The sequence below is a fragment of the Myxine glutinosa genome, chromosome 5, assembly GCF_964187855.1.
Source record: "Myxine glutinosa chromosome 5, kmMyxGlut1.1, whole genome shotgun sequence".
Taxonomy (NCBI): Eukaryota; Metazoa; Chordata; class Myxini; order Myxiniformes; family Myxinidae; genus Myxine; species Myxine glutinosa.
The window spans coordinates 108,823,239-108,841,772 of NC_136265.1; the positions used below are offsets into that span (position 1 = coordinate 108,823,239).

General features: G+C 46.2%; 1 protein-coding gene across 1 annotated transcript in view; it reads right to left on the reverse strand.

Annotated features, from left to right (window-relative positions):
- LOC137427257 (uncharacterized) overlaps positions 1 to 14,834 on the reverse strand; it is a gene marked incomplete at its 3' end in the record, with an annotated part of 346,903 nt that extends 332,069 nt beyond the window's left edge. Inside the window, 1 exon segment of the mRNA XM_078778504.1 lies at positions 14,645 to 14,834. Coding sequence (XP_078634630.1) covers positions 14,645 to 14,719 — 75 coding nt within the window.
- Between the last annotated feature and the right edge of the window lie 3,700 nt (positions 14,835 to 18,534).

Sequence of the window (18,534 nt, forward strand, 5' to 3'; positions counted from 1 at the left end):
ACACACACACACAAACACGCACACAAACATACGGCTCTCGTATAGTGTAGATAGTGGTGACACGAGCAGCATAAAGGTGATGGTGCCGGGATGGTTGGAAGGTGGTGATATTGTGGTGGTGGTGGGGCCAGAAGGATGCTTGTGATATGTACAACATTGTTCCCAATCGTTGTAGAACGTCCACAGTTTTGTGGAGAAATATGGAGGATTCAATTTATTAGAGAAGGAACAATAAATGTTTTTGTTTTGTTTTTGTTACAATATCAGGATATTTGGGCTGAAAGAGGTGAAAGGTTCAAAAATACCTGTGCAGACAATTATTTTAAAAGCCAGGTGTGGGTTTAACGGTAAAGGTGACTGGATTAAGATCTCAGCGTCTTGAATTCGAGCCACTGCCGTGCCGTTAAATAACATCAGGTGGGGTTACCCGGTCATCCTTCCAAGGTCGGAAAAATGGGTACGATCTTACAGGGAACAGGGGCACTGCATCAGCGGCACAGTTTCACTCACAGAAATGATGCAACCAATGAGCAGCCAAAACCTGCAGACCCGTAAAGCATAGCAGTCAACGTTCATCACGTGGCTGGAGCGATTATGGAGCAAGAAGGACCCTGATGGGAGAAGGTGGTCACCTGATGAACCATCTCGCCATGGTGGCATCCCAACGTTCTACCTTTGCAGAAGGATTTCATGGAATATTTAGCAAATGGTGCGAACTGGACACCTGGCTTAGCATCATCTCAAGGTGTTTGTGATGGTCGAGCTTCAGATGGATCCAATTCCCCAGGGAATTAAAGGCAAAATAAAGAAGCTTAGTTGTACAAGTGATATGGACAACCAGCTAATCCACCACGTTGACACAAAAGGGTGTATAAGCAAAGGTAATGGATGCAGTAGCTGGCAGGATGGCCTACAGGTACGCACACTCACCTCAAAGCTGTCTCACCTGGGTTAGAATCCCAACTCGATTTTAACTGTCATTCCATGTTTCAAGGGAGCAACCAAAGTCATCAATCTCAAGGTGGGAAGAAGATGTGCTGTATTAACATGAGTGTTTCATGTAAACATCATGTAATCTAGCAACCAAAGTCATCAATCTCAAGGTGGGAAGAAGATGTGCTGTATTAACATGAGTGTTTCATGTAAACATCATGTAATCTAGCAACCAAAGTCATCAATCACAAGGTGGGAAGAAGATGTGCTATATTAACATGAGTGTTCCATGTAAACATCATGTAACCTCGCAACCAAAGTCATCAATCTCAAGGTGGGAAGAAGATGTGCTATATTAACATGAGTGTTCCATGTAAACATCATGTAATCTAGCAACCAAAGACATCAATCTCAAGGTGGGAAGAAGATGTGCTCTATTAACACGAGTGTTCCATGTAAACATCATGTAATCTGGCAACCAAAGTCATCAATCTCAACGTGGGAAGAAGATGTGCTATATCAACAAGAGTGTTTCATGTAAACATCATGTAACCTCGCAACCAAAGTCATCAATCTCAAGGTGGGAAGAAGATGTGCTATATTAACATGAGTGTTCCATGTAAACATCATGTAACCTAACAACCAAAGTCATCAATCTCAAGGTGGGAAGAAGATGTGCAATATTAACACGAGTGTTTCATGTAAACATCATGTAACCATCATGTAACCTAGCAACCAAAGTCATCAATCTCAAGGTGGGAAGAAGATGTGCTATATTAACATGAGTGTTCCATGTAAACATCATGTAACCTAACAACCAAAGTCATCAATCTCAAGGTGGGAAGAAGATGTGCTATATTAACACGAATGTTTCATGTAAACATCATGTAACCTAGCAACCAAAGTCATCAATCTCAAGGTGGGAAGAAGATGTGCTATATTAACATGAGTTTTCCATGTAAACATCATGTAATCTAGCCACCAAAGACATCAATCTCAAGGTGGGAAGAAGATGTGCTATATTAACACGAGTGTTTCATGTAAACATCATGGAACCTAGCAACCAAAGTCATCAATCTCAAGGTGGGAAGAAGATGTGCTATATTAACATGAGTGTTCCATGTAAACATCATGTAACCTCGTAACCAAAGTCATCAATCTCAAGGTGGGAAGAAGATGTGCTATATTAACACGCGTGTTTCATGTAAACATCATGTAACCTAGCAACCAAAGTCATCAATCTCAAGATGGGAAGAAGATGTGCTATATTAACACGAGTGTTTCATGTAAACATCATGTAACCTAGCAACCAAAGTCATCAATCTCAAGGTGGGAAGAAGATGTGCTATATTAACATGAGTGTTCCATGTAAACATCATGTAACCTAGCAACCAAAGTCATCAATCTCAAGGTGGGAAGAAGATGTGCTATATTAACACGCGTGTTTCATGTAAACATCATGTAACCTCACAACCAAAGTCATCAATCTCAAGGTGGGAAGAAGATGTGCTGTATTAACACGAGTGTTTCATGTAAACATCATGTAATCTAGCAACCAAAGACATCAATCTCAAGGTGGGAAGAAGATGTGCTATATTAACACGAGTGTTTCATGTAAACATCATGTAACCTAGCAACCAAAGTCATCAATCTCAAGGTGGGAAGAAGATGTGCTATATTAACATGAGTGTTCCATGTAAACATTATGTAACCTAACAACCAAAGTCATCAATCTCAAGATGGAAAGAAGATGTGCGATATTAACATGAGTGTTCCATGTAAACATCATGTAACCTAGCAACCAAAGTAATCAATCTCAAGGTGGGAAGAATATGTGCCATATTAACATGAGTGTTTCATGTAAACATCATGTAACCTCGCAAACAAAGTCATCAATCTCAAGGTGGGAAGAAGATGTGCTATATTAACATGAGTGTTCCATGTAAACATCATGTAACCTAGCAACCAAAGACATCAATCTCAAGGTGGGAAGAAGATGTGCTATATTAACACGAGTGTTTCATGTAAACATCATGTAACCTAGCAACCAAAGTCATCAATCTCAAGGTGGGAAGAAGATGTGCTATATTAACACGAGTGTTCCATGTAAACATCATGTAACCTAGCAACCAAACATCAATCTCAAGGTGGGAAAAAGATGTGCTATATTAACATGAGTGTTCCATGTAAACATCATGTAACCTAGCAACCAAACACATCAATCTCAAGGTGGGAAGAAGATGTGCGATATTAACATGAGTGTTCCATGTAAACATCATGTAACCTAGCAACCAAAGTAATCAATCTCAAGGTGGGAAGAAGATGCGCCATATTAACATGAGTGTTTCATGTAAACATCATGTAACCTCGCAAACAAAGTCATCAATCTCAAGGTGGGAAGAAGATGTGCTATATTAACATGAGTGTTCCATGTAAACATCATGTAACCTAGCAACCAAAGTCATCAATCTCAAGGTGGGAAGAAGATGTGCTATATTAACACGAGTGTTTCATGTAAACATCATGTAACCTAGCAACCAAAGTCATCAATCTCAAGGTGGGAAGAAGATGTGCTATATTAACATAAGTGTTTCATGTAAACATCATGTAACCTCGCAACCAAAGTCATCAATCTCAAGGTGGGAAGAAGATGTGCTATGTTAACATGAGTGTTTCATGTAAACATCATGTAACCTAGCAACCAAAGTCATCAATCTCAAGGTGGGAATAAGATGTGCAATATTAACATGAGTGTTCCATGTAAACATCATGTAACCTAGCAACCAAACACATCAATCTCAAGGTGGGAAGAAGATGTGCTATATTAACATGAGTGTTCCATGTAAACATCATGTAATCTAGTAACCAAGGTCATCAATCTCAAGGTGGGAAGAAGATGTGCTGTATTAACATAAGTGTTTCATGTAAACATCATGTAACCTAGCAACCAAACACATCAATCTCAAGGTGGGAAGAAGATGTGCTATATTAACATGAGTGTTTCATGTAAACATCATGTAACCTAGCAACCAAAGTCATCAATCTCAAGGTGGGAAGAAGATGTGCTATATCAACATGAGTGTTTCATGTAAACATCATGTAACCTAGCAACAAAAGTCATCAATCTCAAGGTGGGAAGAAGATGTGCTATATTAACATAAGTGTTTCATGTAAACATCATGTAACCTAGCAACCAAAGTCATCAATCGCAAGGTGGGAAGAAGATATGACATTAACATGAGTGTTTCATGTAAACATCATGTAATCTAGCATCCAAAGTCATCAATCTCAAGGTGGGAAGAAGATGTGCTATATTAACATGAGTGTTCCATGTAAACATCATGTAACCTAGCAACCAAACATCAATCTCAAGGTGGGAAAAAGATGTGCTATATTAACATGAGTGTTCCATGTAAACATCATGTAACCTAACAACCAAAGTCATCAATCTCAAGATGGGAAGAAGATATGACATTAACATGAGTGTTTCATGTAAACATCATGTAATCTAGCATCCAAAGTCATCAATCTCAAGGTGGGAAGAAGATGTGCTATATTAACATGAGTGTTCCATGTAAACATCATGTAACCTCGCAACCAAACACATCAATCTCAAGGTGGGAAGAAGATGTGCGATATTAACATGAGTGTTCCATGTAAACATCATGTAACCTAGCAACCAAAGTAATCAATCTCAAGGTGGGAAGAAGATGTGCCATATTAACATGAGTGTTTCATGTAAACATCATGTAACCTCGCAAACAAAGTCATCAATCTCAAGGCGGGAAGAAGATGTGCTATATTAACATGAGTGTTCCATGTAAACATCATGTAACCTAGCAACCAAAGTCATCAATCTCAATGTGGGAAGAAGATGTGCTATATTAACATAAGTGTTTCATGTAAACATCATGTAACCTCGCAACCAAACACATCAATCTCAAGGTGGGAAGAAGATGTGCTATATTAACATGAGTGTTCCATGTAAACATCATGTAATCTAGTAACCAAGGTCATCAATCTCAAGGTGGGAAGAAGATGTGCTGTATTAACATAAGTGTTTCATGTAAACATCATGTAACCTAGCAACCAAACACATCAATCTTAAGGTGGGAAGAAGATGTGCTATATTAACATGAGTGTTTCATGTAAACATCATGTAACCTAGCAACCAAAGTCATCAATCTCAAGGTGGGGAGAAGATGTGCTATATTAACATGAGTGTTCCATGTAAACATCATGTAACCTAGCAACCAAAGTCATCAATCTCAAGGTGGGAGGAAGATATGACATTAACATGAGTGTTTCATGTAAACATCAAGTAATCTAGTAACCAAGGTCATCAATCTCAAGGTGGGAAGAAGATGTGCTATATCAACATGAGTGTTCCATGTAAACATCATGTACCCTAGCAACCAAAGACATCAATCTCAAGGTGGGAAGAAGATGTGCTATATTAACACGAGTGTTCTATGTAAATATCATGTAACCTAGCAAGCAAAGTCATCAATCTCAAGGTGGGAAGAAGATGTGCCATATTAACATGAGTGTTTCATGTAAACATCATGTAATCTAGTAACCAAAGTCATCAGTCTCAAGGTGGGAAGAAGATGTGCCATATTAACATGTGTTTCATGTAAACATCATGTAATCTAGCAACCAAAGTCATAGCAGATTCATAACAAAGTCAAAGTCATTCATAACAAAGTCATAACAAAGTTATCTCACTGCACTGTGCACATGTATGATCGGGGTGGATTCAGAGATAAAGTTATCTTTCTCCAATGTGCACATGTATGATCGGGTGGATTCAGAGACAAAGTTATCTCACTGCACTGTGCACATGTATGATTGGGGTGGATTCAGAGACAAAGTTATCTTACTCCACTGTGCACATGTATGATCGGGGTGGATTCAGAGACAAAGTTATCTTACTCCACTGTGCACATGTATGATCTGGGTGGATTCAGAGACAAAGTTATCTTACTCCACTGTGCACATGTATGATCTGGGCGGATTCAGAGACAAAGTTATCTTACTCCACTGTGCACATGTATGATCGGGGTGGGTTCAGAGACAAAGTTATCTTACTCCACTGTGCACATGTATGATCTGGCTGGATTCAGAGACAAAGTTATCTTACTCCACTGTGCACATGTATGATCGGGGTGGAATCAGAGACAACGTTATCTTACTCCACTGTGCACATGTATGATCGGGGTGGATTCAGAGACAACGTTATCTTACTCCACTGTGCACATGTATGATCTGGGTGGATTCAGAGACAAAGTTATCTTATTCCACTGTGCACATGTATGATCGGGGTGGATTCAGAGACAACGTTATCTTACTCCACTGTGCACATGTATGATCTGGGTGGATGCAGAGATAAAGTTATCTTTCTCCACTGTGCACATGTATGATCGGGGTGGATTCAGAGATAAAGTTATCTTACTCCACTGTGCACATGTTTGATCGGGGTGGATTCAGAGATAAAGTTATCTTACTCCACTGTGCACATGTTTGATCGGGGTGGATTCAGAGATAAAGTTATCTTACTCCACTGTGCACATGTATGATCGGGGTGGATTCAGAGATAAAGTTATCTTTCTCCAATGTGCACATGTATGATCGGGGTGGATTCAGAGCTAAAGTTATCTTTCTCCACTGTGCACATGTATGATCGGGGTGGATTCAGAGATAAAGTTATCTTTCTCCACGGTGCACATGTATGATCGGGGTGGATTCAGAGATAAAGTTATCTTACTCCACTGTGCACATGTATGATCGGCGTGGATTCAGAGACAAAGTTATCTTACTCCACTGTGTACATGTATGATCGGGTGGATTCAGAGATAAAGTTATCTTACTCCACTGTGCACATGTATGATCGGGATGGATTCAGAGATAAAGTTATCTTACTCCACTGTGCACATGTATGATCGGGTGGATTCAGAGACAAAGTTATCTCGCTCTTTATTATACACATAATTATACTTATGTGTATAATAATTAATTTGTGAGGAGATACACACCTCTAAAGGTAAGATCCATAAGGATTCGCAAATTCATAAGGCCTCTAAAGGTATACACGCATTTTTATGCAGGTACACGCTCCGACTATTGTTAGGATCTCGTTGGTTGAACTTTTTGAAGCCTGGTGTTGGATAAACGGTCAAGGTGGGCCACCTTAATATCTTATAGGGTCCTGTTTTTGAGCCCCTGTCGTGCTGTTAAGTAACACCAGGTAGGCTGACTCAGCTTGTTATCCTTCCGAGGTCGGCAAATTGAGTACCAGCTTAGTAGAAACAGGGGCACTGCATCAGCCGCACAGCCAAACTCCCATAAATGATGCAACCAGTAGCCACAGGATGCATACAAAATAATAAAATAAAGAGCTTTTTGAACGCCCCCCGTATATACCCCAGGTATCTTCCCACCCCTCCCAGCTCTTCCCCCTTAAGCTCAAAGATCTGACACATGACAGACACCAAAATGTCGGCATTGTTTCAGGATTTATTGAACGTCCACAACCACAGGTGAACGCGGACTTTGAGTATATTTGTTTTCCAGAGTCCGCTCGTGGCCAGACATGCCAAAGCAGATGCCCTGATCCAGGTAACCACACTCGGCACGGTGGACATGTCTCGTCGAGTCATAAATTTCAATTCAAGACAAATATTGTGCTTTTGGCGCCATTTTACTCCACGATTCCTGTCCGACTACTTTCTCAACCTGAACTTTTATTGATGTTCAAATCGTCCTTCATTCATCGACAAACATCTACTGAGAAGCTGCAGAGAAGAAAAAGGAAACTGACAAATGAGGTTACCTTGCTTTTGCACATGAACACCTAATTGTTGTGGATGACAGGTGAACGGTTTGAACAATCTCGTCGCTGCGTGGATTAGGGCCAAACCCGACCAACTCGTGTGCAAAAGAGGGTAGTTGTGGAGGGAGAGCAGGTATTCAAAATAGATATAAATCGAGACGAATGGAGGTAGAAACAGAAACAAGGTAGAAATGATGGTGGTGGAGTTGGAGAAGGGTGGCAGTGGGGGGGGGGGGGTAAGGGGGGGGATGTAATCTTTGCTTGCAGGTACCCTATGTGTCATGGAGGAGCGGAGGTATCGATGGACACGTTGAGATGGGGCACAGAGGATGGTACAGATGGGGCACAGAGGATGGTACAGATGGGGAACAGAGGATGGTACAGATGGGGCACAGAGGATGGTACAGATGGGGAACAGAGGATGGTACAGATAGGGAACATAGGATGGTACAGATGGGGAACAGAGGATGGTACAGATGGGGCACAGAGGATGGTACAGATGGGGCACAGAGGATGGTACAGATGGGGAACAGAGGATGGTACAGATGGGGCACAGAGGATGGTACAGATGGGGAACAGAGGATGGTACAGATAGGGAACATAGGATGGTACAGATGGGGAACAGAGGATGGTACAGATGGGGCACAGAGGATGGTACAGATGGGGCACAGAGGATGGTACAGATGGGGAACAGAGAATGGTTCAGATGGGGAACAGAATATGGTTCAGATGTGGAACAGAGAATGGTTCAGATGGGGAACCGAGGGTGGTACAGATGGGGCACAGAGGATGGTACAGATGGGGAACTGAGGATGGTACAGATGGGGAACAAAGGATGGTTCAGATGGGGAACCGAGGATGGTACAGATCGGGAACCGAGGGTGGTACAGATGGGGCACAGAGGATGGTACAGATGGGGAACAGAAGATGGTACAGATGGGGAACAGAGGATGGTACAGATGGGGAACAGAGAGAGCATGGTTCAGATGGGGAACTGAGGGTGGTACAGATGGGGAACAGAGAGAGGATGGTTCAGATGGGGAACTGAGGATGGTACAGATGGGGAACAGAGACAGGATCGTTCAGATGGGGAACCGGGGGTGGTACAGATGGGGCACAGAGGATGGTACAGATGGGGAACAGAGGATGGTACAGATGGGGCACAGAGGATGGTACAGATGGGGAACAGAGGATGGTACAGATGGGGAACAGAGAGAGGATGGTTCAGATGGGGAACTGAGGATGGTACAGATGGGGAACAGAGAGAGGATGGTTCAGATGGGGAACAGAGAGAGGATGGTTCAGATGGGGAACCGAGGGTGGTACAGATGGGGAACAGAGGATGGTACAGATGGGGAACAGATGATGGTACAGATGGGGAACAGAGGATGGTACAGATGGGGAACAAAGGATGGTACAGATGGGGAACAGAGGATGGTACAGATGGGGAACAGAGGGTGGTACAGATGGGGAACAGAGGGTGGTACAGATGGGGAACAGAGGATGGTACAGATGGGGAACAGAGGGTGGTACAGATGGGGAACAGAGGGTGGTACAGATGGGGAACAGAGGGTGGTACAGATGGGGAACAGAGGGTGGTACAGATGGGGAACAGAGGGTGATACAGATGGGGAACAGAGGATGGTACAGATGGGGAACAGAAAGCAGGTGAATCTCTGATGGTGAGAAAGAGTAAGATGGAGTAAATCGAGCATGTACTACTCCAACTACGCCTTTAAAAGCTCCAGTTATTCCCACTTAGAAGCACGATGACAGGTGGCTGCAACCACATGAGATCATACATGACACCAAGGGTAGTTCCAGGTGGATGTGGACCTTGCATTCTGTAAAAACAAAAAGTACACAAAGGTTGATAAAACGTCTCCTATCTCTTAAGGTATTGCCCCGATACATGTAAAGACTCGTCCAATCCACGCAGTCGTGCTTTGATGTCATATGGTAGGACCTTTGGGGTCTGCTGGAGTAGAAATCCTTTGGATCCCACCTTGCAGGAACCTTTTTGATTCGCAAATGAGAATGAATTTTTTTTTTCCCCACACACTTCCAACAATGACATCCGATTCCTCTGCATTTTCAAGGATATAAATTAGCCGATTCAGCAAAACTAGCCATTCAACACCTTTGATGTTCGCTTGAGTGACAGCACCTGGTCACTCGTGAGATCGCTCAAGATCGCTCACAAATTCAGGGCGCCATTAAAACACAACCACAGGAACGTCAAATGAACGAATCACCAAATTGTGCAGATTGCCGTGAATGTCAGCTGGTTCGATGTTCTTCACAAGTGACTTCTTGATATGTGACCGACACGTTGGTTTTACCCAGAATGCTTTGATCCTGTATAATATGTTCAGAGTAGACGAAATCATCATATGCGATTAGGAATGTGACATCTTCTCCGATTTAAAAAAAAAAATCAACTTTGGAAAATTTGACAAGATGAATGTCTGAACATAAGATTTTTTTTTCTGAGATTACAGGTCAAAGGTTATGCCTTTTAACCTTCCAAATTCCTTCCTCTGCAATTCCACAATACTGTACCCTCAGTGATGGAGGAAGTGGGTAGAGGGAGGGGCTTTATAGACTCATAAATCAGCGAAATCTCCATCGAGTTGTGGGAAAGGTTTTCCAACAGGCATTATTTTGTCTTTTCAAAGGATGTTTCTAGGGACCCGCCACCACATTCCCAATGCCGTTTGGAATTTTAATAACTGTCAAGCTTTTGAGAAGGCCCAAACATTCCTCTGTCATCACAAAGCTGAGCAAACCTTTGTGGGGTAAACTATAATACATGTGGAATGCGAGACATGACAAGCAAATACCACAACAGCTATCCGCTGAACTATATACTGTTTGGAGCAAATGTCAAACAAAAGATCTTGGAGACAATATCACCGCCATACTTGTAGGAGCAGACCACAGGGAGGTGGTGTCTTGGACTACTAAGCCACGCCTGCACAATTTGCTCCGCCCTGTGCAGATTAGCATTATAAGGCCACGCCCACAGCACAATTTGCTCCGCCCTGTGCAGATTAGCATTGTAAGGCCACGCCCACAGCACAATTTGCTCCGCCCTCGGCAGATTAGCAATGTAAGGCCACGCCCACAGCACAATTTGCTCCGCCCTCTGCAGATCAACATTGTAAGGCCACGCCCACACCACAATTTGCTCTACCTACTACATACAGGCTACAAGTTCCCATTTATCAGAACATGTTTGAACTTGGGAGTGATATTAGAGAAATAATCTGATTGTTGCCGGTCAGAAACGCACACCTGAACCTAACGTAAAGAATGAAACCACAGGGTGACAGGACGCGAGCTTGTTGCCGGTCAGAAACGCACACCTGAAGCTAACGTAAAGAATGAAACCACAGGGTGACAGGACGCGAGCTTGTTGCCGGTCAGAAACGCACACCTGAAGCTAACGTAAAGAATGAAACCACAGGGTGACAGGACGCGAGCTTGTTGCCGGTCAGAAACGCACACCTGAAGCTAACGTAAAGAATGAAACCACAGGGTGACAGGACGCAAGCTTGTTGCTGGTTAGAGACCCACACCTGAACCTAACGTAAAGAATGAAACCACAGGGTGACAGGACGCGAGCTTGTTGCCGGTCAGAAACGCACACCTGAAGCTAACGTAAAGAATGAAACCACAGGGTGACAGGGCGCGAGCTTGTTGCCGGTCAGAAATGCACACCTGAAGCTAACGTAAAGAATGAAACCACAGGGTGACAGGACGCGAGCTTGTTGCCGGTCAGAAACGCACACCTGAAGCTAACGTAAAGAATGAAACCACAGGGTGACAGGACGCGAGCTTGTTGCCGGTCAGAAACGCACACCTGAAGCTAACGTAAAGAATGAAACCACAGGGTGACAGGACGCGAGCTTGTTGCCGGTCAGAGACGCACACCTGAAGCTAACGTAAAGAATGAAACCACAGGGTGACAGGACGCGAGCTTGTTGCCGGTCAGAAACGCACACCTGAAGCTAACGTAAAGAATGAAACCACAGGGTGACAGGACGCAAGCTTGTTGCTGGTTAGAGACCCACACCTGAACCTAACGTAAAGAATGAAACCACAGGGTGACAGGACGCGAGCTTGTTGCCGGTCAGAAACGCACACCTGAAGCTAACGTAAAGAATGAAACCACAGGGTGACAGGACGCGAGCTTGTTGCTGGTTAGAGACCCACACCTGAACCTAACGTAAAGAATGAAACCACAGGGTGACAGGACGCGAGCTTGTTGCTGGTCAGAAACGCACACCTGAAGCTAACGTAAAGAATGAAACCACAGGGTGACAGGACGCGAGCTTGTTGCCGGTCAGAAACGCACACCTGAAGCTAACGTAAAGAATGAAACCACAGGGTGACAGGACGCGAGCTTGTTGCCGGTCAGAAACGCACACCTGAACCTAACGTAAAGAATGAAACCACAGGGTGACAGGACGCGAGCTTGTTGCCGGTCAGAAACGCACACCTGAAGCTAACGTAAAGAATGAAACCACAGGGTGACAGGACGCAAGCTTGTTGCCGGTCAGAAACGCACACCTGAAGCTAACGTAAAGAATGAAACCACAGGGTGACAGGACGCGAGCTTGTTGCCGGTCAGAAACGCACACCTGAAGCTAACGTAAAGAATGAAACCACAGGGTGACAGGACGCGAGCTTGTTGCTGGTCAGAGACCCACACCTGAACCTAACGTAAAGAATGAAACCACAGGGTGACAGGACGCGAGCTTGTTGCCGGTCAGAAACGCACACCTGAAGCTAACGTAAAGAATGAAACCACAGGGTGACAGGACGCGAGCTTGTTGTTGGTTAGAAACGCACACCTGAACCTAACGTAAAGAATGAAACCACAGGGTGACAGGACGCGAGCTTGTTGCCGGTCAGAGACCCACACCTGAACCTAACGTAAAGAATGAAACCACAGGGTGACAGGACGCGAGCTTGTTGCTGGTCAGAGACGCACACCTGAACCTAACGTAAAGAATGAAACCACAGGGTGACAGGACGCGAGCTTGTTGCTGGTCAGAGACGCACACCTGGTGCTTTTGGAGGGGATCGGGACACGCGTAGAGCAAGCACCCTGCACTCCCGATGCCGGAGTCGCCACGCCTGCATTCAGCGTGTTAACGCTAAACGAGGCCACGGGCACTTGGACAGTCAGTGTGAAGGTTTCCTCTTATAAAGTTTCGGGTCTAACGAACAGCCGACTGGTCGTGCGCCCGTCCTGTCCTCGGTATCACCCGGGGCCGCGTCCGTGCCCGACTGCAGCTCAAGGCACGGTGGTGGGTACCACGGGTCGTCTCTATGGTGTCAGGTGGTACCACCCATCGGTGGGACTGTCTTCACGCGAACCAGACTGTACGAATTGCTCGGATCTCGGGCCAAGCACACTGCACAAAGTTTCAATAAGTTCATGTGAACGGAACTGTACTAAGTTGACAGAAATCCATGTGAATCATACTGTACATACAGAAGAGACAGTGCAGGCAACAGTGGCTTTGTGAGAACCACACTGTATAAAAGTGGTGACTTTGAGGAAACCACACTGTATAAAAGTGGTGACTTTGAGGAAACCACACTGTATAAAAGTGGTGACTTTGAGGAACCCACACTGTATAAAAGTGGTGATTTTGAGGAAACCACACTGTATAAAAGTGGTGACTTTGAGGAAACCACACTGTATAAAGTGGTGACGCAGTAAATCACACTGTATAAAGTGGTGACTTGCAGTAAACCACACTGTATAAAGTGGTGACTTGCAGTAAACCACACTGTATAAAGTGGTGACTTGCAGTAAACCACACTGTATAAAGTGGTGACTTGCAGTAAACCACACTGTATAAAGTGGTGACCTGGAGTAAACCACACTGTATAAAGTGGTGACTTGCAGTAAACCACACTGTATAAAGTGGTGACCTGGAGTAAACCACACTGTATAAAGTGGTGACGCAGTAAAAGTGGTGACTTGCAGTAAACCACACTGTAGAAAGTGGTGACCTGCAGTAAACCACACTGTATAAAGTGGTGACTTGCAGTAAACCACACTGTATAAAGTGGTGACTTGCAGTAAACCACACTGTATAAAGTGGTGACCTGGAGTAAACCACACTGTATAAAGTGGTGACTTGCAGTAAACCACACTGTATAAAGTGGTGACATGGAGTAAACCACACTGTATAAAGTGGTGACGGAGTTAACCACACTGTATAAAGTGGTGACTTGGAGTAAACTTCACTGTATAAAGTGGTGACATGGAGTTAACCACACTGTATAAAGTGGTGACTTGGAGTAAACCACACTGTATAAAGTAACATACGCGGTTATATCGTTAAACTTAAAGAACGGACGGTAGGAGATGATTATGAGATGCGCACTTTATGGGACGAGGGTACGCACGTAGGTACATACACAGCGGTGTACAATAAGGTCATGGTACTTTTGATGTTAACACTTCGGTGCACTGTACAAAGTAGCGGTCAGTCCGCGCGAACAGCACTGTACGGGCAACTAAACCGCTTATCCTGAAGCTCCCGCATTCCACGGATCCACAAACATTAAGTGGATCTTCTTTCAAAAAGTTCAAAAAAGCTCATCGAGGAGCGGTCCGAGAGTGGTGCGGGTGCTGGGGGTGCTCGATCGGCACGTTCACAGCAAACAGAGACGCCCCGGGTCCCTCGGGAATGAAGTGGAGCCCCGACCGGTACTCGCGGTACTTATATCGCAGCCCCGACCGGTACTCGCGGTACTTACCGCAGCCCCGACCGGTACTCGCGGTACTTATCTCAGCCCCGACCGGTACTCGCGGTACTTACCGCAGCCCCGACCGGTACTCGCGGTACTTACTGCAGCGTCGGAGCGCAGGAGCGCGGAGCTCAGAGAGAGCGCGAGCGCAGCGAGGAAGGCGACACTCTTGTTCATCGTGGTGCTTTGTCGGTATCAAACAACATGCTCTTTGCTGCTGCTGGGAGAAGATGGATCAGGGGTGGGGGGGACGAAGAGCTCGAGTAAAAAGCGACGGAGCGACGCTGGAAGAGTAATATCGGGAAAGAGGGGAGGGGGGAAACAGGGAAGGGGAAAAGACTGGGATGGGCGAACTGGAGGCTTTAGCTGAGATCCCGCCTCGTCATTCCCTCTCGCATGCACCGCTCTACATCGTGCAGCACCTTCGCATGCACCGCTCTACATAGTGCAGCACCATCACACGCACCACTCTACATAGTGCAGCACCATCACACGCACCACTCTACATAGTGCAGCACCATCGCATGCACCGCTCTACATAGTGCAGCACCCATCACATCACATGCACCGCTCTACATAGTGCACCTCCCCTCTCATGCACCACTCTACATGGTGCAGCACCATCGCATGCACCGCTCTACATAGTGCACCACCATCGCATGCACCGCCCTACATAGTGCACCTCCCCTCTCATGCACCGCTCTACATAGTGCAGCACCATCGCATGCACCGCTCTACATAGTGCCGTGCGGCTGAGGAATTCCGTGCCCTGCACCTTTACCAGTACGATGTTTGTCGGGCGCATGAAGCACATTCCCACGGTGACCGTCAGCACCCAAACCTTTAACCCCACATATCGTTATCCACACCAATGAGGATCCTTGAAAATGTTCTACAACCAGTGAATCCAAATAGTCCTGGAAACTCCAAATAAACTTATCGTGTACACCTGCACGGCCAGGTTCAAAAGTAAAAGTTACCAAACTTATTGTGGAGACCTGCCCTTGCCCGACTCACACCATGCCCGACTCACACCTTGCCCGACTCGCAGTTTGCCCGACTCGCAACTTGCCCGACTCACACCTTGCCCGACTCGCACCTTGCCCGACTGACACCTTGCCCGACTCGCACCTTGCCAGACTCACACCTTGCCCGACTCACACCTTGCCCGACTCACACCTTGCCCGACTCGCACTTTTCCCGACTCGCACCATGCCCGACTCACACCATGCCCGACTCACACCATGCCCGACTCACACCATGCCCGACTCACACCATGCCCGACTCACACCTTGCCCGACTCACACCTTGCCCGACTCACACCATGCCCGACTCACACCATGCCCGACTCACACCCTGCCCGGCTCACACCATGCCCGGCTCACACCATGCCCGACTCACACCTTGCCCGACTCACACCCTGCCCGGCTCACACCATGCCCGGCTCACACCATGCCCGACTCACACCATGCCCGACTCACACCCTGCCCGGCTCACACCATGCCCGGCTCACACCTTGCCCGACTCACACCTTGCCCCACTCACACCATGCCCGAATCACACCTTGCCCCACTCACACCTTGCCCCACTCACACCTTGCCCCACTCACACCTTGCCCGGCTCACACCTTTCCCGGCTCACACCTTGCCCGGCTCACACCTTGCCCCGCTCACACCTTGCCCGGCTCACACCTTGCCCGGCTCACACCATGCCCGAATCACACCATGCCCCTATTGGAGCCCACGTCACATTTTGTTCCATTCCATTCTGCTCCAGCTCTTCCATGAGCCTCAACCATGGATATAAAAATAAATGATGTTTAATATCCGAATGAGATTACCTTTTCATGAATGTGTATTTGCTTTGAGCGCAAAGTTTTAGTTTCCTAATCAGAAAAATACAAAATTTCCAACAAGAATGCAAATAATCATATAAATAAGGCTCTGGTATTCATATTGATGTTAGTACCTTGTAGGTGTGCGACAAAGGTTAAATTTGGTATACCGATGGAACTTGAAGCCAATATTCCAGGAAAAAAGACCAACCTGTCGGAAAATGTCCTGAAATGAAAATATCCATAAACAAGGCTCTGGTGATGGCGAGTCAAATTATCAAAGACACTGGGACAACATCACGTGATATTGCACAGGCAGATGCTCCCAAAGGGAGTTGGTGTTTCTAGATTTCGGAAACTTGAGATAGACAGAGCATGGAAAGAGCATGGAAAGGGCATGGAAAGGGCACAGAGGGTACAAGACCAGCACGGAGGTGGTAGAAGAGAGGGAGCACCAACCAGTCTGCGATGGCAACGTGATCCAGGCCCATGGATCCAGGTTCATCACGGAAACATTCCAATGATACTGAAGGCCTTGGTTTCCACGGCATCAAGGTGAGCAAGGTGTGAGGCAGGGGAGCCAGCCCAGAGGGGAGAGCAGTACTCCATCAAGGTGAGCAAGGTCTGAGGCAGGGGAGCCAGCCCAGAGGGGAGAGCAGTACTCCATCAAGGTGAGCAAGGTCTGAGGCAGGGGAGCCAGCCCAGAGGGGAGAGCAGTACTCCATCAAAGTGAGCAAGGTCTGAGGCAGGGGAGCCAGCCCAGAGGGGAGAGCAGTACTCCATCAAGGTGCAGATGAATGCCTTGTAGGTGGATAGGACCTCAGGTATGCCAAGGAAGGACTGAACGACGGAGGATGCCCAGTGGCTTTGGAGGCCAACTTTGAAATGTGGTTTGGTTTGCCCAAAAAAAGATCATGGCTTATGATGAGGCCAAACAGGTTGATTGACTCAACTTCCTCTTCCTTAAGAGAATTGTTAAGAAAGTAGATGGAGGGGTCGCCAGACAGTCCTCTTGGAGAGAGAGAGTGTGTGGGATTTGTCAGGATTGAAAGACATATTCCAAGTGTTTGAGGGGCTTGTGATTCCATCAAGGTGTGCATAGAGGGAAGACGCTGCTGCCTGTCAACCTGAATAATTAGGGATGTTTCAGGTTTGCAGCACAGGATGGAGTCGTCAAACAGATAAAGGGGGTATGAGAGAGAGAGACAGAGCGAGAGCGAGAGCGAGAGCGAGAGAGAGAGAGAGAGAGAGAGAGAGAGAGAGAGAGAGAGAGAGAGAGAGAGAGAGAGAGAGAGTTTCAATGCGATCCTTGATGAAGATCAGGAGTAGAGGACTACGCCCAGAACAATGCCTTGGCGAACTCCAGCCTTGACCGGGAGAGGAGATTAAAGGGTTCCGTTGAAAACCACATGTTGAGAGCTACGAGAGTGGAGGAAGTCGGCATTCCAAGAGCGGACTTGGCCTTGGATTCCATAGGCAGAGAGTTTGGAGAGCAAGGTGGGATGCCAGACTGTATCGAAGGCTTGAGATATGTCCAGAGAGACGCCCTGATCTCATGTCTGACACTGAGGGCCTCCATCCATTGTTGGGAGAGTAGAAGCAGCATGTCCAAGGTAGAATGACCAGGTCTGAATCCAAATAGGTGATCTGAGATGGGGTTGTTGTAGAGCAGGTTTCTGTGGAAGAATTCCCAGACCGAGTTAATATCTGGGACAGCAGATATGGGTTACCAGTCCTGAGGCGAGATGGTGGTTTGCAGTCCCAGCCAGTCTTCCTGAATGGACGACCTGTCTTGCCGGTCTCGCCAGTCCTGAGGGGAGATGGCGGTTTGCAGTCCCTGCCAGTGTACCTGAATGGACTACCTATCTCGTCAGTCCTGATGGGAGATGGTGGTTTGCAGTCCCTGCCAGACTACCTGAATGGACTACCTATCTCGTCAGTCCTGATGGGAGATGGCGGTTTGCAGTCCCTGCCAGTCTACCTGAATGGACTACCTGTCTCGCCAGTCCTGATGTGAGATGGCGGTTTGCAGTCCCTGCCAGTGTACCTGAATGGACTACCTGTCTCGCCAGCACTGAGGTGGGTCTCTGAGAATAGGCAGGGTTGTTGACTCTCTCTCAAGCACGTGATCAGACGAAGGAATTTGAGCAGAGGAAGA